The sequence below is a fragment of the Pygocentrus nattereri genome, chromosome 7, assembly GCF_015220715.1.
Source record: "Pygocentrus nattereri isolate fPygNat1 chromosome 7, fPygNat1.pri, whole genome shotgun sequence".
NCBI lineage: Eukaryota > Metazoa > Chordata > Actinopteri > Characiformes > Serrasalmidae > Pygocentrus > Pygocentrus nattereri.
Genome location: NC_051217.1, coordinates 10,880,697 through 10,902,690, shown reverse-complemented (window position 1 = coordinate 10,902,690; position 21,994 = coordinate 10,880,697). Strand labels below are relative to the sequence as shown.

At 39.1% G+C, this 21,994-nt stretch overlaps 2 protein-coding genes across 6 annotated transcripts; one reads left to right on the top strand and one right to left on the bottom strand.

Moving 5' to 3' along the window:
* The first annotated feature begins 429 nt into the window (after window positions 1-429).
* cers3b (ceramide synthase 3b) lies at window positions 430-11,982 on the top strand. Of its 2 annotated transcripts, none has more exons than XM_037539829.1 (11): window positions 430-501; window positions 2,433-2,600; window positions 6,103-6,220; window positions 6,340-6,458; window positions 7,617-7,674; window positions 8,078-8,128; window positions 9,056-9,148; window positions 10,270-10,398; window positions 11,265-11,371; window positions 11,469-11,622; window positions 11,744-11,982. In XM_037539829.1, the coding sequence occupies exons 2-11, from the start codon at window positions 2,437-2,439 to the stop codon at window positions 11,849-11,851; spliced, it is 1,101 nt and encodes a 366-aa protein (XP_037395726.1). In that variant the 5' UTR covers window positions 430-501; window positions 2,433-2,436; the 3' UTR covers window positions 11,852-11,982. The 2 variants fall into 2 exon arrangements, with proteins under 2 accessions (XP_037395726.1, XP_037395725.1); XM_037539828.1 differs by lacking the exon at window positions 430-501 and adding an exon at window positions 983-1,004.
* caps2 (calcyphosine 2) lies at window positions 8,351-20,908 on the bottom strand. Of its 4 annotated transcripts, none has more exons than XM_017717527.2 (18): window positions 20,741-20,908; window positions 20,596-20,636; window positions 20,016-20,061; window positions 19,848-19,937; window positions 19,346-19,528; window positions 18,969-19,036; window positions 18,284-18,367; window positions 18,060-18,134; window positions 17,075-17,170; window positions 16,900-16,978; window positions 15,565-15,680; window positions 14,940-15,016; window positions 14,412-14,563; window positions 14,130-14,249; window positions 13,934-14,030; window positions 13,387-13,568; window positions 11,303-11,368; window positions 8,351-8,637 (listed from the first exon to the last, which is right to left on the bottom strand). In XM_017717527.2, exons 1-16 carry the CDS (start codon window positions 20,816-20,818, stop codon window positions 13,411-13,413), a joined length of 1,560 nt encoding a protein of 519 aa, XP_017573016.1. In that variant the 5' UTR covers window positions 20,819-20,908; the 3' UTR covers window positions 8,351-8,637; window positions 11,303-11,368; window positions 13,387-13,410. The 4 variants fall into 4 exon arrangements, with proteins under 4 accessions (XP_017573016.1, XP_037395724.1, XP_037395723.1 ...); XM_037539827.1 differs by having other exon boundaries at window positions 20,747-20,908; XM_037539826.1 differs by lacking the exon at window positions 8,351-8,637 and having other exon boundaries at window positions 10,991-11,368.
* Between the last annotated feature and the right edge of the window lie 1,086 nt (window positions 20,909-21,994).

Below are 21,994 nucleotides of genomic sequence, written 5' to 3'. Positions count from 1 at the left end.
ACTCTTTGAATTTCAAGGCACTCATTTTTATCCCTGAAAAAATTCTCCAATCCCCATGTCTCTCTCTCTCTCTCTCTCAATCTAGGGTCTCTAGGGATCTCTCTCCCTTTTACAACCCCAAACTCATAGGCTATCTTTTTCATTGGCCTCCCTACAGCACACACAGGCTATTATTCAGTGGGCTCTTTGTGGTGGTGGTGGTGGTGGTGGGGAGGAGGTTAAAGTATACTGAGAAAATGTGTGTGGAGTCATTATTCTGGGCAGGACTTCTGAGGATCACTGACTAAGGGTGTGTCTTGTCTGTGTGTGTGTGTGTGTGTGTGTGTGTGTGTGTGTGTGTGTGTGTGTGTGTGTGTGTGTGTGTGTGTGTGTGTGTGTGTGTGAAAAACATAGAGGGTGGAGGGATGGCTGTTACAGAAGAGAGGGAGTGTGTGAGAAACAGGCAGAGGGAGGGCTTACCTGTTTCAACCAGGCAGAGAAGAGAGAGTGGAGAAAAGGCAGGTAGGGCTTTTTCTGGCTTTTTTTCTCATGACTTTACTGTGTCTGCTTGACTTCGGGCTAAAATAAATGTAACTGAGTATGTGCTTCATGGCTGCAAACTCAAAGCAGTGTTTTTTAATGCACAAGCTCATCCTAGCCATGTGGTGCTATTGGAACCTCTAGTTGGGCATTCCTGAGGTGAACTCCTTTGTGTAATTCAAGAAGTTCAGAAGATCTAAAAGAGCTTGTGTGACTAACTGAGGACAATGAACTGTTTAACTCTATCAGAATAGAGTGTCAGTTAGTTTATCCATCTTAAACACAAAAGTCATTATATAAAGTGCACTAACAGGCTCCTTTCAGAGCTGTTCTAACATGCTTTCAACCTGCTCTCTCCCTCTCTCTGTGTCTCTCTCTCACACACACACAAACACATAAATGTAGCTACTGCTATAAAATTCAATTTGGAGGTTGAACTATGCCATGTTTTTTTCTTCACTGACTTTGTTGACATACATTTCAAGGTAAATTATTTGATTTACAAAACCTTAAAATGAAAAGGCTTAATTGTTGTCTTCCTAGGTAAAAATGAAAATTTTATTGTGTTTAACGTTTGTGAGGGTGGTCATGCGCTGGAGGTTAGGGAACCGGCCTTGTGACCGGAAGGTCGTAAGTTCAATCGCCAGAGCTGACAGTCCATGACTGAGGTATCCTTGAGCAAGGCACCTAACCCCCAGCTGCTCTCCAGCTGCTGTGGATAGGGCTGCCCACTGCTCTGGGCAAGTGTGCTCATTGCCCCCTCGTGTGTGTGTGCTCACTAGTGTGTATGTGGTGTTTCACTTCACAGATGGGTTAAATGCAGAGGTGAAATTTCCCCATTGTGGGACTAATAAGGGTCTCTTAAATGTTATTTTTATTGTTGTAGTACACAATAATATGAAACTAAGAAGCTGCATTTTAATTGTTTTCACAGCAGGGGGCTCACACTCCTCTCCATTTTACCTCTTGTTGCTCACTAGCAGCTCAACACATAGTTTCGCTGAGCCAGATGTGATCTTGCTATGAGATCATATCATTTGGGGACCATCTGTTCAACCTTTAGTCCCTGATTGCAGTGAAATCTAATGCTAATAAATACGCCCGATCTACAACCTACCCCCAAAATTGCTGTAGTCTGTTCTCACCCACATTTAGCCCAAAGTCCCTCATAGTTGTCCCCAAATTATCTTGTTATGAGAACTCGTCTGGTCCTGTGAAACTATTCAACACACAGTCACAATATATCATACAATGACAGTCAACAGTATCCTAATTATACTTATATTGGACTTTCCACAGAATTGCCACAAGGCTTGCAGAAAGAGATTAAAGATCTTTGGTAGACTAGACTAGATTTCCTGTGTATTTGTGAGTGTAGCAGTGAACATTTATCTCTTCATTAGAACACAGTTTGCCTTGAGGTGTTCCTTTACTGACCTGTAACTGTCTAAACTCATCACAATGTCAATGTTTACTTTGATGAAGAGAAGCTTTCTCTCTATTTCAGTACTAATGTAAGCGATTAGAATGTGTGTGGATGTGTCAACAACAGTCAACAGCCTGTATTTCTTTGCTTAGACAAACACCACGTGTCATATTTTGGTTATTTTTTTTAGAAAACACATTCATAATTTCATAACCATTGAGTTAATGGCTGGTCTGTATAAGCAAAATCAGATTATTTTCTCACTGCAGAAGGTTTGACTAAGTTATGATTTATACATCTATGTATGTATGTAGTTGGAGGTTTGTGTGTGACAGGATGGTGATGCAGGGTGACTGAATCACTCTGGTCAGATTGCTGGAAGCTGCTTTAATCTGTGTGTGTGTGTGTGTGTGTGTGTGTGTGTGTGTGTGTGTGTGTGTGTGTGTGTGTGTGTGTGTGTGTGTGTGTGTGTGTGTGTGTTTTCCAGGGCGATGCTCAGTGAGTGGTTTTGGTGGGATCGTCTGTGGTTGCCTGTGAATGTAACATGGGCGGACCTGCAGGATAAAGAGGGGCGGGTATACGCTCATGTGTCCCACCTGTACATCACTTTACCTATAGCAGTGCTACTGTTGGGCCTCAGAGTCCTTTATGAGAGGTACACATGTGCACACATACACATACTGAGACACACATTTTATACCTTGTCAAAATCTGGAATCACAAATATGTTATATTGCACAGCCACCACACTTGACAGAATGAATCTTTGACTAGCCAAACCAGGTATTCGATGATATCTACACTTAATACTGGGCTGCCAAGAGGAGAGGTTTTTAGGTTTTTAAAAGCAATGCATGCAGTAATATATACTAATCTGTTTCATATGTATTATATTGTGGCGTTCTGCCACTGGCCATGCAATGAGCGTTTTGATGTTCTACAAATAAGGCTCATGGGAAATTATCATCATCATCATTATCGTCATTAACTGCTTAATCCAGATAGGATCGCGGTAGCAGTTGGGAGAGCAGAGAATCCCAGATGACCCTGTCCGCCGCAACTTCCTCCAGCTCATTCCCAGGGACCCCAAGCCGCTCCCAGGCCAACTTGGAGATGTAATCCCTCCAGCAGGTCCTAGGACAACCCTGGGGTCTTATCCCAGTAGGCCATGCCACCAGGAGGCGTCCAGGGGGCATCCGAATCAGATGCCCGAACCACCTCAGCTGGCTCCTCTCAATGCGGAGGAGTAGCGGCTCTACTCCGAGCTCCTCCCAGATGACTGAGCTTCTCACCCTATCAAATAGAGTGTAGCCCACCACCCTGCGAAGAAAGCTCATTTCCGCCGCTTGTATTCGCGATCTCATTCTTTTGGTCATTACCCACCGCTCATGACCATAGGTAAGGGTCAGGACGTAGATGGCCAGTAAACAGAGAACTTTGCCTTATGGCTCAGCTCCCTCTTCACCACTACAGTCTGGTAAAGTGACCACATTACTGCTGCTGCCTGTCCCAGCCTGCGGCAGATCTCACGATCCCTCTTCCCATCACTCGTGAACAAGACCCTGAGATACTTAAACTCCTCCACCTGGGGCAAGTCCTTTCCCTGTACCTGGAGTGGGCATTCCACCCTGGGCCAAGACCATGGACTCAGATTTGGAGATGCTGATCCGCATACCAACCGCTTCACACTCAGCTGCAACCACCATCCCGGTCTGCCAGTCCAAGGGTACTGTTCCTGAGGTCCATGCAATATTGCAGAGGCGCATCAGCCACGACAGCCCCGCAATATCCAAAGCCTCATCCACCCCCAGTGCCTTGCCACTGAAGAGCTTGCCAAGTACCTCAGTGACCTCCACCAAGGTAATGGTGCTTGACCCACCAGAGGCCTCCGGCCCTCACTCCTGTGAGGGAGGCATGTCAACCAGAGTTCTTCAAAGTGCTCCTTCCACCAACCAACAATATCGTCATTTGAAGTCAGGGTTTCTCCACCTTTGCTGAATACAGCTTGGGCGCAGCCACCACGACCACTCCTGAGTCGCTGGACAGTTGTCCAGAACCTCCTTGAAGCCAACCAAAAGTCTTTTTCCATGGCTTTGCCAAACTCCTCCCATTTTTCTTGGATTTTTCTTCTGCCACCATTGCGGCTGCCAACTTTTTTGCCTGTTGGTACCTCTCTGCTGAGTCAGGAGTCCTTCAGGCCATCCAGTCCCTAAAGGCCTCTTTCTTCAGCTTGATGGCCTCCCTCACCACTGGTGTCCACCAGTGAGTTCTTGGGTTACTGCCCCAACAGGTACCCACAAGCTTTTGGCCACAGCTATGCCTGGCAGCTTCCACAATGGAGGTTTTGAGCAGGGTCCATTCAGACTCCATGTCCCCTACCTCCCCCGGAACATGAGAAAAGCTCTCCCGGAGGTGGGAGTTGAAATCATTCCAAACAGGGGCCTCTGACATTCGTTCCCAGCACACCCTCACTATTCGCTTGGGCCTACTGGGTCTGACCATCAGTTTTCCTTGCCATCTGATCCAACTCAAGACCAGATGGTGATCAGTTGCTCAGCACGTCTCTTTACATGAGTGTCCCGAACATTTGGTCCCAAGTCAGATGAAACGACAACAAAGTCGATCATTGACCTCTGACCCAAGGAGCTGTGGTACCATGTACACTTGTGTTCGAACGTGGTGTTCGTTATGGACAATCCATCCCTGGTACAGAAGTCCAATAACAATTCACCATTCTGGTTTAGATCAAGCAGGCCGTTCTTCCCAATCATGCCTCTTCAGGTCTCCCAGTCATTGCCAACATGTGTATTGAAGTCCCCCAGTAAGACTATGGAGTCTGAAGGCAGGACCCTTTCCAGAACCCCGCCCACTCACTCCAAGAAGGCCGAATAATCTGTCCTGTTGTTTGGTGCATAAGCACACACAACAGTCAGAGTTTTCCCCTTTGTGATTTTAATTCACATTGAATCGATCCTCTTGTGCACTGGGACAAACTCCAACTGCACGGCTGCCAGCCGGGGACTCGTGAGTATCCCCAATCCCACCCAGCGCCTCTCACCCTGTGCAATCCCTGAGTAGGAGAGGGACCAACCCCTATCAAGGAGTTTGGTTCCAGAGCCAACACTGTGGGTGGAGGTCAGCCCAACTATATCTAGTTGGTATCCCCACACAAGCTCCGACCCCGCCCCCCACAGTGAGGTTTGATTCCACATACCAAGTCTAGGCTGCCAAGGGCCCCCCTGCAGTCTCCCACTGCATGTGCAGCACTGCACCGCTCCCCTATGCTGGACCTTGTGGGTGGTGGGAAATGTAGCCCCTAAAGACAGCATAATTGTGTGTTTATGCTGTTGTTCTTTAAATTAAGGACGTGTTATATACTACTGATGTTATTTTGTATTTGGGTATGTGGGTTAATGTGTGTTTTGTGTGGGAGGGAGGGGGGGTCACCAGTGGTGTGAAAACATTCTTTAGTGGTAACTTAGCCTGAGAGTTTAGTGCAGACATATTTCTTTTTCCACTTGTTCTCATTAAAGAGCTAAAGAAAAGAAAATGGCTTCACCCGACTCTTCTCTCAAGCACCACCGCAACATGTGCCTACTTAATATACTAGTCCCGTGCTATTTTATAGTTTTTACATAGTTAGTAGGGGGCTTTTTACAGAGCTGTAGATGATTCTGTATGACTGAGAATGCTGTAGAACATCACAACGTTGTAATAAAATGAATACTTAGTTTATCCTTGTCTATGAAAAGTGGTAATCAAGTCTTGAAGCAGATAACATCAGTACATACAGTATCTTATTATTAATCATTTAATACTTTGTATTAAATTATGTTGTTTTCAAAAAATCGTATTTCTTATGTAGTTTAACATATTTAAATCTGCACTGCATGTAAAAGAATAAAATGCATGAATACGACAAGTGATACATTTCATTTGTCCACAAAATGCATGAAAACAAACACACATATGCGGACATTCAAGCCACACCCACTATGAGGTGTGATGAACAAATTGTTTGGCCAGACAGCATAACTGTGGCAGTGAACATGCATTTACATGTGTGTGAAATGAAACAGAAGGGAATGGAAGTTGAGGTGAGGTGTGTAGAAGGTGGAGGTCTGTGCAGTGTGCTGACCTGTTCTTATTCCTGACAGACTGATTGCCCCACATATCGCTGCAGCCCTTGGAGTGAAAGACAAAGTACATCCCAAAGCGTCACAAAACCCCACACTGGAGCAGTTCTACAGAACACATTCTAAACAGCCCTCACAGGTAAACCCACACATGGACTCTACTGTTTCACAGAAAAACCATGCACACAGACATTCACTGAAAATATGCCTACCCTGTAACGGCTCTGTGTATGTACATATGTCTGTGTGTATATGTAGGCAGATGTAAGAGGCCTCAGTAAAAAGGTGAGCTGGACGGAGCGGCAGGTTGAAAACTGGTTTCGCAGAAGGAGAAACCAGGACAGACCAGGCGTGCTGAAGAAATTCAGAGAAGCTAGGTACACACACACACTCACACAGCTTAGCTAACACTAATGGATAATGTGAAAACACTGTAATAACCTGGATAATTTACTAAAAATATTCATATACTGTGAGCTGGGATTTACATAATATCTAGTTTGAATGAGTTACAGATTTTAATGATATACTGCAGAATAAAATCCAACAATATTCATAATGTCTCAAATTTGATTAATTACCTTCATTTAAAAAGTCAGTTTTCCATCAAAGCATGCAACAGGACTGCTTAAATATTTATAGATTGTATAATTGTATATATTATTGTATATAATTAATACTTAGATTCTGAACAGTAAACAGTAGTAATAATCTTATATTTATACATTGTATTAAATTTTTGGTGTAAAATTTAGTACTTACATTTAGTATTTCAGTGTAACGACTTTTGAAGAGTATACACACATATACTTTTTTCAATATATTTGGTGTAAAACATGAGTTTTTTTAATGAAATATGATGTTTTGTTTAATATACCAGACTTTTGGTCACATGCTGCATGCAGTCTATACAATCCCCACTGGTGCAAATTCTAATAGGAAGCATGTCCCACACACTTTTTGAAATTATGCATGATAATTTTGGTTGGACAGCATTATGTCCAAAAACGACATAGCTTATATTACTGATCATATTTTCCACTAAATCTCCCTGACCAATCAAATGCCTTGCCACTGCAAGCTTAAACATAGGGCGACTGTGGACCACATGCACATTTTGCCAAAAAGAGCCACTGTCAGTGTGATCTATCCACACTACAAACTATCCACAGATATGTTTCTTTCAATAAAGTTTGTTTTTGTGTTATGTTGACATATAAAGCATTAAGTGTGTGCTTGTTTTTACCCAGTTTCATATATGAAAACTGCAACTATTACAGGGTGCTAGGATTGTATGTAAATTAAGACCTCTGACAATATCTATGGTGAAATATTGTCAATGTATATGTTTATTAGTGTTTTCTAAATATTTTCAGCATTTATAGTAATGCTGTGATCATTTTGGTCACTGATATCATGACAGGAATTCTTCTTAGGCATCCCATCCCAGCTATGCACTCTGTCTTTAAGTGGTCTACTAGACTGTATGATATTGATAGCTTTTATCTGTGTGAAATATCTGCTGTTCTGTACAGTTGGAGGTTTGTGTTTTACCTTTGTGCTTTCCTGGGAGGCCTGCTGGCTCTACATGATGTGAGTACTCAAGCACTGAATAGATAGTGTACTATTAGCCAATTTCTGAATAGAAAGTGTACTATTACCCAATGAATCAGAGCCTATTTCAGGCAGAATGTCTCAAAATGACCTTGAATCAAGTGTGTGTAGGAGTTTACATGTGCATGCATGAGCAAGTGTGTGATGTGCCTCAAGGATAATAAGTTATATATTCCCACAAGGCTCCAGCCAAATCCTGTCATTCACAGCAAGTCAAAACTCCACAACAGGCATGGACAAGCTCCTGTTACACACGCACGCACACACGCACACACACACACACACACACACACACACACACACACACACACACACACACACACATATATATTCAAATGAATTTACAGAACATTTGTATGATTTGTGATTTCCTTTGTTACAGAAACCCTGGTTTTATGATTTACGGGAAGTGTGGGCGGGATTTCCCAAACAGGTATATATATATTTTTTTTATGACACCTTTGATTTGCTATAGGTGTGCGTCAGACATATTGGACTCAAATCCTTCTCAGGTGCTTAGATTTGACTTGGCCAAGCAAACAGGTTTAACTTATGTCTGAACACCTATGATTCATGATCTAAATATTATTTAAAGAAATATTATATGCAACAGTGATGCAGAAATATTACAATAAAACATGCAAACATGAGTAGGTAGGATGTGTGTACAAAGTAGGTTTATTATTCTTCCATAATGCTCAAGGGAGACAGGAGAGTGAACAGAAGAGGGATGATCATAAACCAGAAAATAAGGCAAGGGTTGAAAACACAAGAAAACTAAGCTTAGTTAAGAGGGCAGGAATTTGCCAACTGCAAACACAAACCAAGGCATTTAAGAGTCTTAATGAGTCCTTAAACTAGCTACAGGTGAGGGTGATGATGAGTGGGCAGAGCCAGGTTGGAGCGGGAGCTGATATGAACCAATCCACACTGTCATTTGAGCTGATTAAATGAAAAAGAAAAAAAATTGAAACATAAAAACTAAGTGAAAAGTTGCCTCATAAACAGAGATTTCCCATCAACACATTAGAATTGACTTATTTACGAACTCAAAGTTGAGCATATGCTGTTTGATTTAATAATCTGTGTGTATTTTTTTTTTTTTTACAAACAACACTGTGTTCTATTGACAGTGAATGTGTGTGTACGGGTGTTAGAATGATACTGAGTGTCTGTATTTGCATGCAGAGTTGGGAGGGCTTTCTATGTGTGTCAAGATGTTGTTTTTAATTTTTTTACATACATTTTTTCATGGGAGAGGCCTGCTGGTTTTTGCATGTGACATTGTGTGTGTATGTCTATGTGTGTGCATGCATGAGATTTGGTTTTTAAATGCCTGTTGATGTGTCTGTGTGTATAGACCCTGCTGGACTCTCAGTATTGGTATTACATGATTGAGATAAGTTTTTATGGCTCCCTCTTGTTCAGTGTGGCAGTAGACATCAAACGCAAGGTGAGAGTTCATCCTATAACCTTCTTATCACATTTAAGCACGTATATTCAGTTCTCAGTAAATTCATACATATATATAGTCACAGTTGGAACAAAACCTTACATAAAAAGCAAAATATGTAAAAAATTTAATCTGAAGTCATTTTTAGTCATTTTGGATAATGTCTAATGAGCCACTGACACAATGTAAAGAACAAAAAGTCATTTTCAGATTCTGTAAAAAGGTATATAATGACAGTGTTCCTCAACTTTCCCAGTCGTTTGTTGCCCCTGTCCCAACTTCTTCAGAACATTTTGCAGGCATCAAATTTAAAATGAGTGAATATTTGCAAAAACAATAAAGTTTATCCATTTTAACATTAAATATCTTGTCTTTGTAGTGTATTCAATTGAATATAGGTTGAAAAGGATTTGCAAATAATTGTATTCTGTTTTTATTTATGTTTTACACAATGTCCCAACTTCACTGGAATTGGGGTTGTGTATATAAGAATAAAACATGTTTTATTTTTTTCCTTGTGGTCAACTTATGACATTTGTGTTGTTTTATTTACCAAAAATAGTCATAATTCACTTTTACATGACCATTTGTCAACCTCTCCTTATATTATTGGAATTAAGCAGCCTACTTTTTGCTAATCCTTGCTAATTTTTCTAAGCATTGCTAATGTGCCCTTAAGACCTATACATGCAAATGAGCGCTGTTCTGATTGTCAGCCCTTTATTGTACCTCAGTCAAAAAGCAGTATGGGCTGAAAGAGTGCTTATAACATCAGTGTGAATAGGTGGATATACGTAAATATATTGCTTTTTGTGACATCACAAAAACAACAAAATTAAAAATGTACTTGCAGCATAGCTACCAAATATGGACTGTAAGAACAGAGGGGGGAAAAAAGAAAACTATATATGGTTGCAAAATTTTGATGACAGTCTTAGTACGAATGTCTGGTTTTTTCTATGACAAAGGAAATTTTGAGCTATCTCTGCTCTTTTATCACCTTTCTTTTTTTTTATCACCTATCGCCTGATGTTAATAAACTGCTCTTGATGTGTTATCATACAGCACTGATATGCTATCTTGCCTGTTACAGATCAAAGTCTCTGTCTGTCTGCCTGTAGGACTTTAAAGAGCAGCTGGTGCATCACTGGGCCACTCTGACACTATTGTCATTCTCCTGGTGTGCAAACTACATTCGAATTGGTACTCTAGTTATGCTGGTGCATGATGCCGCCGACGTTTTACTAGAGGTACGAGAGACAGAGAAAGAGACAGAGAGAAGGCGAGTGAGAGAGATGGAGAGATGCTTCATGTATTCACTCAGTTTCATATTCATTTAACCTCTAAAACTCTATAAGCCTGTATGTAGCCCACATTTCAGCCCATCATGCTCATAACATAGCTTAATATATTGGTATATTGGTTTCTAGTGGTACACTGACTGTTGGCAAAGCCTTCAGCTCAAAATGAATGCCAAAAATTAATTCATGTGAATATTTTTTGGCCATTCTGCATCAAATGTGGACATCTGGAACTTGGAAAAGACATTCCATAAAGCTTGTTAGTTTAAACCCTTTTTTCCCCTTGTAGTAGTTTTACTACGACAGTAGCAGTGACTCTTTCAGTAAAAAGCTCTGGTATAGAGCTCTTGCTGCTATTTACCATTTGAAAAGACTGACTAAAGCACACTGGGCTGTCTTCTTCAGTCTTCTATTACTTCCAGATGGCCTTCCTATTTTTTTCTAACAAAATTGGTCCGACCTCCTAGAAATCACCTTTGGATAGGCCTTCAGGAGTTGAACTGAAGGCCTAACCAATAAGCAAGGTAGTTTGGCTATATCCTCCTAGATACAATGAAAAGAAAATCCTGGCTGGACCATTTTTGTTGGGTCGTTCAGGAAATAAACATTTTGTTCCCAAGCAAAACTCAACAATAAGAGTAGTAAAACAAAACTTGCAAAGTTTCAATAAAAGCATGATTATTTTATTTAACAAAAATTATAGCCTTTTAGGCCCCACTGTCAGCTACATAGAAATAATAACATTTAAGATCAATTAACAGGCTTCCAGTTTAGGGGGTTAACTGATTTAACTGGTCTGTGTTCCTCTTTGTCAGTCTGGGAAGATGTTTAATTATGCAAGATGGGAACGTACCTGCAACAGCATTTTCGTCCTCTTCACTGTTTTATTCATGGTAACCAGGCTAGTCATCTTTCCTTTCTGGTAAGTATGAAGGAGAAAAGGTTGAATAGTATAAAAGCACGTTCTTGTATACTGAAATGTTAACTTTTCAGTTCTAACACTGAAACCAATGGTTTAGGTTGATCCACTGCACATGGGTATATCCTCTGGAGCAGTTTGAACCATTTTTTGGGTATTATTTCTTCAACCTGATGCTGGTAGTCCTGCTGCTGCTACACATTTTCTGGGCCTCTCTTATTCTTCTCATGGTCAAAAAATTCCTCTTTGGCAAAGTGAGTGAGTTCTAAGTATGCAGAGCAATGAGTGAGCTACCTCATTTATTACAGATTCATACTCATATTAAAGTATTACCATTTCTTATTCAAAAGTGACTTTCAGTCTTTCATTCTGCAGATGAAAGGAGATGAAAGAAGTGATGAGGAAGAGGAGGAGAGTCTGGATGAAGATCACAACCATAAGCATTTTGATGGCTGTGCCAACGGCCTGCCTAATGGTCACTGATACACAGCCAGGAACATCAACACAACTGTCCATATTGGACACTCAAATTACTCATTAACTGACTCAGTATATTCATAGCCTTTCATTTTAAGGTGTGTGTGTATATGTCCATTACACTGGTTTAGAGAACAGAAGCACTACTGAGATGTCTTCTTTTCAAAACTTCTGGTTACCTCCTCTTACAGCCTCCATGTTCTTCCACCTCTTCTTTGCCCTTTTTCTGTGTCTCTCACCACCCACAAGTATGAAACAGCACCTCCTACTGGGCGCTGAGGAGGAGTGCTGTCACATTTTTAGTATATATTATTACTTTCTCATCAAACTGTCAATAAAAGTACCAGTAGGAATTAACATAAGAAGGTGGACTATGCCAAAGTCCCTTTAGCTCAATAAAGTACATAAAGATTGAGGTTACTTTATTGTCTCAAATGGGAGAAAACTTGCTCAGGACAAAGTAAGATTTACAAAAGAGTACAATTAATATACAGGACATATTTTGTCAAAGGCAAACATATTTTAAATAAGGGCATGTAGGTAAATTGGAGCTTAATCACATAATTTTAAATATTTCCTCATAATTGCGATGTCTGACACAGTAAGAAAAAATGCACTTCTTTAATACAAACGCATTAAATATGGCACGTAATTAACAATTTATAAAGTTAGGTTATAGTACTCTTGCAGCACTTTGTCCAAATTCAATTGTAATGGGCACACAATCATTAGGGTTGCACAGTGATATTGTAATCATATTGGTATTAGCAGATATTTGCTTAAATAAAATTATTGCATTCAACAGTTTTTTAGAATTGACCAATATTTCAAAGTAACATTTGATGATGCTTTTATTATACTCTGAGGGATGAGAATGCTTTGTGAAATATGGGCTTCCGCGCTACAATATCAGCATTTTTCATTTAACTGCATCTGTTAATCTACAGCAATAGATAATGGATAATAATTATATTTCCCTGCAACGCTAATCCAGGTGGATCTACATTTTATAAATGTTTATGTACTAGCACAGGCAGATATGTTAATAAAAAATATCTGATATCAGCGTATGGCCACAATTCTCATGTTGGTGCATCTCTAATAACTACAGTGCACCTTGGCCATGTGCATACAGTTCTATGCAAAAGTATGAACACGCCAGTCTATTTATAGTATATAAACTATAATTTATATTTTATTGATTTTCTAAGTGAAAATAACACTCTACAGGGAACAAACTTAAATCTGACATTTTTCAAATTTTAGTGAACTATTTCAATCCTATTTTCATATTACATATTTCATTTTTTACCAATATATTTTGAGTTTAACATATTGGTAAAATGTGCCATAACTTTTGCATAGGTGACATTTTTTTTTCCAAAATGTTAAATTCAGAAAATAAACAGTAATTATGTATTAAAATGTGCTCTCTGTAAAAGATGTGTTTTCTTACTAATTTTCACTTAAAATAAAAAAAAAAACAAATAAAAACATGTAATTTAACCTGCATATGACCATTTACTGATACAGAGACATACCTACACACTCACAGGTCACACAAGTCAGATGCCCCATGTGCTCTTCAGAATGTTGATGTACTCCTGGTCATTGGAGATTTCAATGCTCAGTCCTTGATAATAGTCCTCAAATTCAGCATAAGAGACATCTTTAGTGACCCTTCCTGGGTCTCGCATACAAGTCAGGATGTCTATTTTCATGTCTATAAACAGCCAAATATAAAAATGACTCATGAGCACAACGACTGGTCACTCAATAACATTGTTCTTTAAAACAATGTAATTGACACTGCACTTCACCATGTTCTTTACTAACCAAATTTAGCCAGTGTGGTCATCATGGGTAAAACCCAGTGTTCTCTGTTTCCATTGTAATTTAAATAACAGTTTACTTTCCAGAATAAGGCATCATAAGTGTTTTCATTAACAAATTAACATAAAATAAAATAAATTCAAATAAAATAAACATTTGAAGTGTCTTTATGATGAAAATACCAATACTGACTATGTTACACCTACACCTTAGTGTATGAACACTGTGAGTGAAATTTACCAGACAGAGTCTCACCATGCTCCAAATGCAGGTTCACTTTGGCCGAGTAGAATTTCTCAATATCAATCAGAGAAATATAGCCAGTTTTATTTGGGTCAAGTTTCACATAAACCTGGAGGAAGATGGACAGATAGACTCAAAATAGAATATCTATCCAACACATACATCTAAAAGCTAAGCCTATGTGGAGCAGCAGTATCTGCTCTGCTACCTTTATAAAAATGGCTTTTCTGATCTCACTCATCTCCCCGGTAACAGCACGCATCATCTCAGCATAGTCCACCAATGGCCCTCCCTGCTGGCCCACAGTCCTCCATACAGCATCATAGTCCTGGCAAACAGTATAGACAGCATAAACATTATGTTCAAGTGCATTATATGCATTGCTCTTTTTCAAAAATAACAAATATTGATTGAGATTTATTTTTGGTGGATTACTGGCTGCTTTTTTGTTGCTAGTATTTTTAATTATTTTGTTAGTATTTGTTTGTACCTGCTTGCTAAGACTCAGTTCCTCCATCAGACACTCCCTGAGCTCATCTTTGCCAATGAGACCCTTGTTCTTTAGGTCTAAACTCTTCAGTCTTCTCCCAAGACTAATCAGAGTTGAGATAGCACGACCCCTCAGTCTATCACGTACAGCCACTGCAAAAGATCCAGCAAAGATGAACAATTCAAAGTAATTTACATTTACGGCATTTGGCTGACATCGCTTATCCAGAGCGACTTACACTTTGATAATTTTTTACATAGGTAGGCAAAACTAGTGTTAGGAGTCTTGCCCAAGGGCTCTTATTGGTATAGTGCAGGGTGCTTGTCCAGGCAGGGATTGAACCCCAGTATATAGCGTCGAAGGCAGAGGTGTTACCCATTACACTATACCAACCATTCATTTACACATTCATTTGTGGGGAAAGTGAAAATTAGCCTGTCTAAGGTAATCTGTAGATAGCGTAGAAGACTTTTCATATTCTTGGGCTTGAAAGAAATTATTTATGAATGCAAATTAGAGGATATTAACCTTGAACTGCCCTTAAGGTCTTCTGATCATTGCTTTCTTCCTCAGAAAGACAATATTCCCTTTCTCCAGACTGGGCCCTGTGAGAGAGTGATATATTATGCAGTTGCACATTCATTTGTATCTTCAGCTAATACATTATATATCCAAAGCTTATGATTAGTGAATACAGCTACTTTAAGGTGCAGCCACTTCTAAAACAGGCAACTGTTTTATAATCACCGTAGGACTGCATTGCTGATAAATGGAGCCAGGCGTTGACTCAAGGGACATAATCCCCCAGTATTAGACTTTGGAACAGCAGAATTGCATTATCTGGAGTGATGGAAAACCATCAAAACCAATATGATGGCTTTTTGTGGCATTTGTAACCCAGAACTAATTATCCAACAAGTGCCTGACCTTGCTAATTGTCTTATAGCTGAATGCAATCAAATCCTCACAGCAATGTTCCAACATCTAGTGTAAAGCAAGAAAAGTAGAGGCTCTTAATGCAGCAAATAGACAAACTCCTTATAACTACAATTGTATCAAAGGAAACACTAGATTATTAGGTGTCTAACTTATCTGGACATATTATTTATATATGCTTATTTGTGTTTATGCAAGTGTGTGTGTGTTTGCATACAGTAGTGTCCTCTTGGTCTCCTCATCCACATCTGTAACTCTCAGGGTCAGATATGGCCACTGTTTCAGGCTTTCGGGCAGATGTGGCATATCTGTGCTGAACCGCAGATCCGCACCCTGCATAACATACACAGATGGACTTCATGAGTTATTTTGCCTGTGTTTTGTTTATTAATACTATAGTACAAAAGGCAGAGACCACCCTTTCGCTTATTTAATTTCCCATTAAAATGGCCATTAAATACAAGATATTCATTTTTCTATTCAAGATATTGTATATATTTAACTAAAAATGACAAAAGTCTCCAACTTTTAATAATCATATCAAATCTATCCGTATTTAATTTGTCCAGTCTTTACTCTTGTGCATCATACTGCCACATTAACACTTCCATCCATTATGTTCCCCTTCAAACAGACATTACCATTCACACAAGCAACTACTCAAACTCACCTTACCTGCCTCGCAAATTTCTTTCTCAGGCACATTTAAAATTTATTTATGAGATATATAAGTCAGTTGCATTACCACAAGCAGTACTTAAAGCTTTCATCTTTGTGAGAAAGGAAAAAAAATCAAACTCCACTCTTACTTCACATAAGAAAACATCCTCAAGTGTTTCTGTCCACCCTGCCACTTTGAGAAGACAACTCAACAATATGGTCTGAAAGGATGTGTAGCTGTCAAGAAGCTTTAAGTGAGAAAATGAAATAGCCACAAAAGAGGAAAATCTGCACTAGAACACCGAAACTGGTCATTTGAAATATAAAGTTAGGTCTTATGGACTGATGAGTCTAAAGGCAACTGGTTGGGAAGAAATGAACACTACAGCATAGCAAGACAACAGCCCCAAACAATGACGCTGCTGGTGGTTTCAGAACAAGGAACGGGACACCCTCGTCCAGACCTCAACATCACTGAATGTGTTTGTGATCACTTGGGTTATGAGAAGCAGAAAATCCGATCAACATCTAAGCCTGAGCTTTGGTGTGGAAAAACATGCTAGCTGTTTTTTTAAGAATGAAACCAAGTTTCCAGAAAACAGTAAAAAAAAGGTGGACACACTAAATACTTAAAAATATATTTACTTGTTGAGGTTTCTGTGTAATTTTCTATTAAAATGTTATTTGCTTTTTCCTGATGCTGAAACATTAATACCAGCTACTAAGTGGTCATTTAGACTGGAAATTAAACAGATGAAATGGTGATCTCTGACTTCTGCACAGTGCTGTTTGAGTGGGTGTATGTGAGATGGAGAGACAGAGAGGAAAAGAAGATAAGAAAGAAATAATGATGATGATAATTATGATGATGTTAATAATAAGTCTATGGTACCTGTGAGAGATCTGCTAGACAGTAAGGCCGCCCTCGGGTCCTGTAGACACCTCGAGCAATAAAAGGCAATGCACTGCACCTGCAAAATTAAAACAAAGCTCACTTCATAATCCAGCGTTAACCTCCACACATCCAAGCCCTGTGTAAAGACAGCATTTATTTTAAAACTACAAACCTGTTTTTTCCAAAGCTGCGATACTCATACACTGTCAGGGTGTGATCACATGTAAAGAAAAACCCAGTGAGCTCTCGACACGCCTCACGTCCACATCTGTCAAGCAATAATCCACATGCACACATATAAAGGCATTGTTGACTACTAGACATATAGTTTTTAACTCTGCTTGACAAATGTACATACAAGATATCAGTAAAGATAAAAGTGATCACGCTTACATGAAAATATATGCTTACAGACAAGAATAGTGATTTGAACTGATGTTTAAAATGTGTCAAGAGGTTTCACATGAATAAATGTATTGCATGAACACAGTTGCCAAAACAAGTAAGGTTAAAGGAAGCGGCTTTGTTGATGTAACACATTTTCTTTGGGTGCAACTACTTGGAGCAATAAAATCACTAATACCAACAAATATAATTCAAAATTCACTAATACTCATATAGAACATTTCAGGTCAGAAATTAATTTTGACTTCATTTGACAGTGAAAGAGCTAAAGTCTCTTGTTCACAGTTACAGCAATGAGCCGATAAAACAGTTTCTGTTGCATCATCTACTTGGTGAGATCAAGGAGCAAATTTATCTATGAAAGAATGAATTACACTCCAGTCATTTCACAGTGATTTTCTTGTTCTAGGAGGGACACATAAACTAAATTCTAATTTCTTGACTGACAATCTGACTGTTACAACATAATACTTTTTAAATGCTGGCGATGTCTTGGCCAGTTTCTCAAATGAGGCAATAACATCTCATGTAACAGTATTTCCTCCATCCAACCCCACCCCACCACCTGCAGTCCGATCAGATCACTTTTTGGGCAGAAATACTAATAAAACAGAACATGATAATCAAATCTGAGAACAACTGAATCATTGAAGGTTATTGCCCAGAGTTTATGGTGAATGGCTGTATAAAAAAACTGTGTAAAAAAACATTTAATGTAGGTAAACTGTATGGGTTGACAACTACATACTTACCTTGATAAAATTCTGGCATGAAAACAGAGTTTGTGGGATAAGAGGTTCTCTGTTAAAGATTTCTGAGTTTTCACCCTGTGAACACAAACACCTTAATGTAAGACACTAACAGGAAACTAAATGAATCTGTAACCATGTGAAAATGTGCATGTGTGTCTGTTTGAAAGAGGAAGTCTTGTGTGTGGGGAGATGGAGGGATGTGGTGTGTGGGGTGGTCGTTTTACATGGTATGATGGAGAGTCCGTCTATGGCGTGCTGAAACATCAAACTGGTTAGCAGTGTTCTGCTCTGGGTCACTGATGACAGCCCTGCAGGATTAAAACTTCATTACATTTGCTGCAGATGTGGAATTTTAAAGGGCCCACATCCTACATTTTGCTTATATATTTTTTTTTCTGAAATCCTCTTATGTTTGTGTGGTTTTATGCATCAAAAAGTAAAAGATGAGATGATTTCCCAGCTTCTCATCATCCTTCAGAATTAAACAAGCTGTTGATGTTTCTGTGCCTGTAAGACTGACATGTAAATGATTTTACATTTGGCCTCATTCAAAAAGTAGCCTGAGCACTCCTTTTAACATCATCATAACATGGCAGGTTAAACTAAACTATATGATATATGTAAATGTATGTTTTTTGTGACATCACAAAAACAATAAATGCCAAATGGGCTGTTCTGAAGCCATATATGGACCAAATGGACTGGGATTTGGAACTTCTTTAACGTTGTTCACTAAAGTCCATTACTTAAAAAAAGATTATATTTTTGATGATATGGGCCCTTTACACATTACTCACAAGCAGAATATCATGAAGTATATTAACCTGAGCAAAATGTCAGGGCTGTTTCGTAGGAATGATTATTATCTTATAAAAACACTTTTTTTGTGAGGGAGAGTGAGCGACAAACCTGGAGAGCTGGTCCACCATCATCTGTTCAATCACGGCTTGTTTTCTCTTCTCCACACTTAGACCCTCCTTCAAGTGTACCACAACCATTTACATCAAAACAACCATTACATTACATCCATTTTTTTGAAACCACAAAATGTTGATGTATGAACATATCTGCATATAATGTACAGTTTTTATCCTTAATATTAAACCTTAGTATTCAGTAGCACTACGCTTTCAACATTATGTTGGTTTTTACTATACATTTAATGTAATTGCACATCTCTGAAATATATTTGTAGCAGTGTGGTCATGCACACAGCAGTAATCTTTTAGTCACAACAACAGTTTTTAAAACAGCTAGTCTTGAGTAGCTAAGTAGAAATCACTCACTGCCTCCAGTTTCCTGCTTCTAGTGTGGATGTTAGTCTGGGTTTGGCTGAGCTCATCAGAGTACTGGGTCTCCATGTTTGGTTTGTGATTGCTAGGTGGTCTGCTCAGTGGCTGGCCTCTGCAGCTGGACTGTGGTGACTGATACCCAAACAGTGCGGCATTTCTTTCTGACATATTCTGTTGCTGTCCAAAAAACACACATGGTAACATAACCTTGTATCTCCAAAATTGAAACTTCAAAGGAGCATGAAAAACATTCTCAGCATTACGTATATGGTAACATAATATTCTAATCCAAGTCATTTTGGGCCATTTGCATTGATCAGTTCATCATGGTATATTCACAGTGTGTAAATACCATGCCATTTTCAAATGGTGCGCACAAATAAATAAATAGATATATTTTGTCAGTATATATATTTAAATATACTCTTTGTATTTAGTTTTTGTTCTGACAGTGATGACAAGACAATGCACTTAAATAGTTCGGGTGGATGATTACCTGAGATTGGTGTGCTGAAGCTGCTGTACCCCAGCTCATGGCTGACAGCAGAATTGATGGATTTACGGCTACTGTTATAAAAGCACCATCCTTGTGAAGAGAAGAAGATGCGTTGGAGGATGCATTAACTCTCTCTCTGCTTCTCTTTGTATTTATTTATTTTCTCACCTCCACTTCCCTGTCTCCCAGTCTCTCCAACTCCAGCATGGGAACTCTGCAGAAGAAGAGCGATGGAGATATGGTTACTGACCGACTAGCATACTCTATTCCAGCATTAAAGAAATATGACACAGATCTGCACTCGGCAGAACAAGGATGAAAGAGCTTGAAAGGATCTTTAAATGGGATGATGTGTCTCTACAAACGAAGATCAGAATTGTCCAGAAGTTCTTCATGAATGTGAAAGCTTGACAATAAAAACTGGGTAAAGAAAATACTGATGCCTTTGGACTTTAGTACTGGAGAAGGCTTTTGAGAGCATCTTGGATGGAAAAGAAAACAAACCAATGGGTTACTGATGATATCAACCAATTGATTGGAAAACACTATTATGCTTGAAACAGAAGGTAAAAGAGTAAGAGGACGATAGATTGATCCAATCAGAGACATCATGAACAAGTAAAATGAGTTTAAAGACAGAAACAGAAGACAGGATATCCATATGGTCGCCAGGAACCCACGTGATGGCACTAAATAAATAATAATAACACATTCAATAAGCATATGTGGTGAAACTTCTCAGACTTACTCTTTGGGCCGAGGTCCGCGTGATGGTGCAATTTCTTGACTCTATATGAAAATAAAAAAACAGAAGAGTCATTAAACCAACTATGAACTGTAAACCGACTATGCCACCATATCAAACAGAGGAGCAGGCTGTTATGAATACGCACACTCACCGGTGTCTGTCTCTGAGGGGGTAATCCGTCTTGTCGTGTGAAAGTGCTTGTAACATTTAAAGCTCTGTCCATTCCGATTCTATTAGCCGCGACTCGGTTACACGGCTTAAATAAAATCTCGTTAAACGTATTTGAGGATCCTGTAAGCTCAGCCGGAGCTTCGCGTTGCTATGGTTTTATTCAGTAAACAAAGCACACGTGACTACACGTCGCCGCAAAGGTTTTTGGGTAATGAAGTCAGTCAGTTTTTCTTTTGTTTTTCTGTATTTCTGAGTAGTTTGATATCATGATAAAGGCTAAAGTAACACGAATACTAGGTAATGATAATAATAATAATAATAATAATAACAACAACCACAATAATTATTATTAGTAGTAGTAGTAGTAGCAGTAGTAGTGGTATTATTATCATAATTATTATTATTATTGTTATTGTTATCATTGTTGATATTGTTATTATTATTATTATTATTATTAATAATAATAATAATAGTGCAGAGTGAACCTGAAACTTGTTGCTAGGAGATTGCTAAAGTGTTTTTAAGCTGTTGCAATGGCATGAAGGGTGCGAACTAAAAACTAAAAAGTTGGGGGGTTGCCAAATGGCTGCTGTGAAAAATGAATAAGACTCTATGGGAGCAAAAAGGGATGAAAAACAACAAAGAGGAGTGCAAGTCTGCATGGCTAGGGATTAGAGCTTGGGGACCTGCCCTGAGTGAGTACATGAAGTTTGATCACAGTCATGCAAAGGTTGACAGTGAAAATAAATGGAAATCTATGAGAGCAATGACGGACGAAAAAAACACACATAGAGGAGTGCGGGTCAGTGTGGCTGTAGATTAGAACTTGGGGACTTGACTTGAGTGAGGATATGCAGTTTGGTGGCTGTTGGGAAAAGAAAAAATTGGGCTTGTGGGGGAGTCAAAATGAATTGGAGTTTATGAGAGAGAAAAAAAAACATACAGATGAGTGCAACATTGAATTGAAAGGCCTGCCCTGAGACAGCATATAAGTTTTCTGGTCAAGCAGAAGTACAAAAGATGAGCATGCAGTTTTTACCGCTTTCAAATGATTTTACAAACTCCATACGTTGGATCAAGCACACCATTCTCGATCAGACCGAACATTATGAAGTTGGAACAGTGTCAATATCTTGAAAACTGCAGAACGAGTCAGGGGCAGAAAAATAGAAAGAAGAAGAATATAAATCGGATAACAACAGTGTTGCAAAGCAATGCACAACCACTA

Excerpts from the sequence above, each read along its gene's own strand:
- caps2 (XM_017717527.2), bottom strand. The coding sequence starts at position 20,818 with ATGGACAGAGCTTTAAATGTTACAAGCACTTTCACACGACAAGACGGA. Across the intron at positions 18,368-18,968 it reads ATGGTGGACCAGCTCTCCAG|GGCTGTCATCAGTGACCCAG; the intron begins GTTTGTCGCTCA and ends TTAATCCTGCAG. Across the intron at positions 14,031-14,129 it reads GAAAAGCCATTTTTATAAAG|GTTTATGTGAAACTTGACCC; the intron begins GTAGCAGAGCAG and ends ATCTTCCTCCAG.
- cers3b (XM_037539829.1), top strand. The coding sequence starts at position 2,437 with ATGCTCAGTGAGTGGTTTTGGTGGGATCGTCTGTGGTTGCCTGTGAAT. Across the intron at positions 8,129-9,055 it reads GGGCGGGATTTCCCAAACAG|ACCCTGCTGGACTCTCAGTA; the intron begins GTATATATATAT and ends CTGTGTGTATAG. Across the intron at positions 11,623-11,743 it reads AAAAATTCCTCTTTGGCAAA|ATGAAAGGAGATGAAAGAAG; the intron begins GTGAGTGAGTTC and ends TTCATTCTGCAG.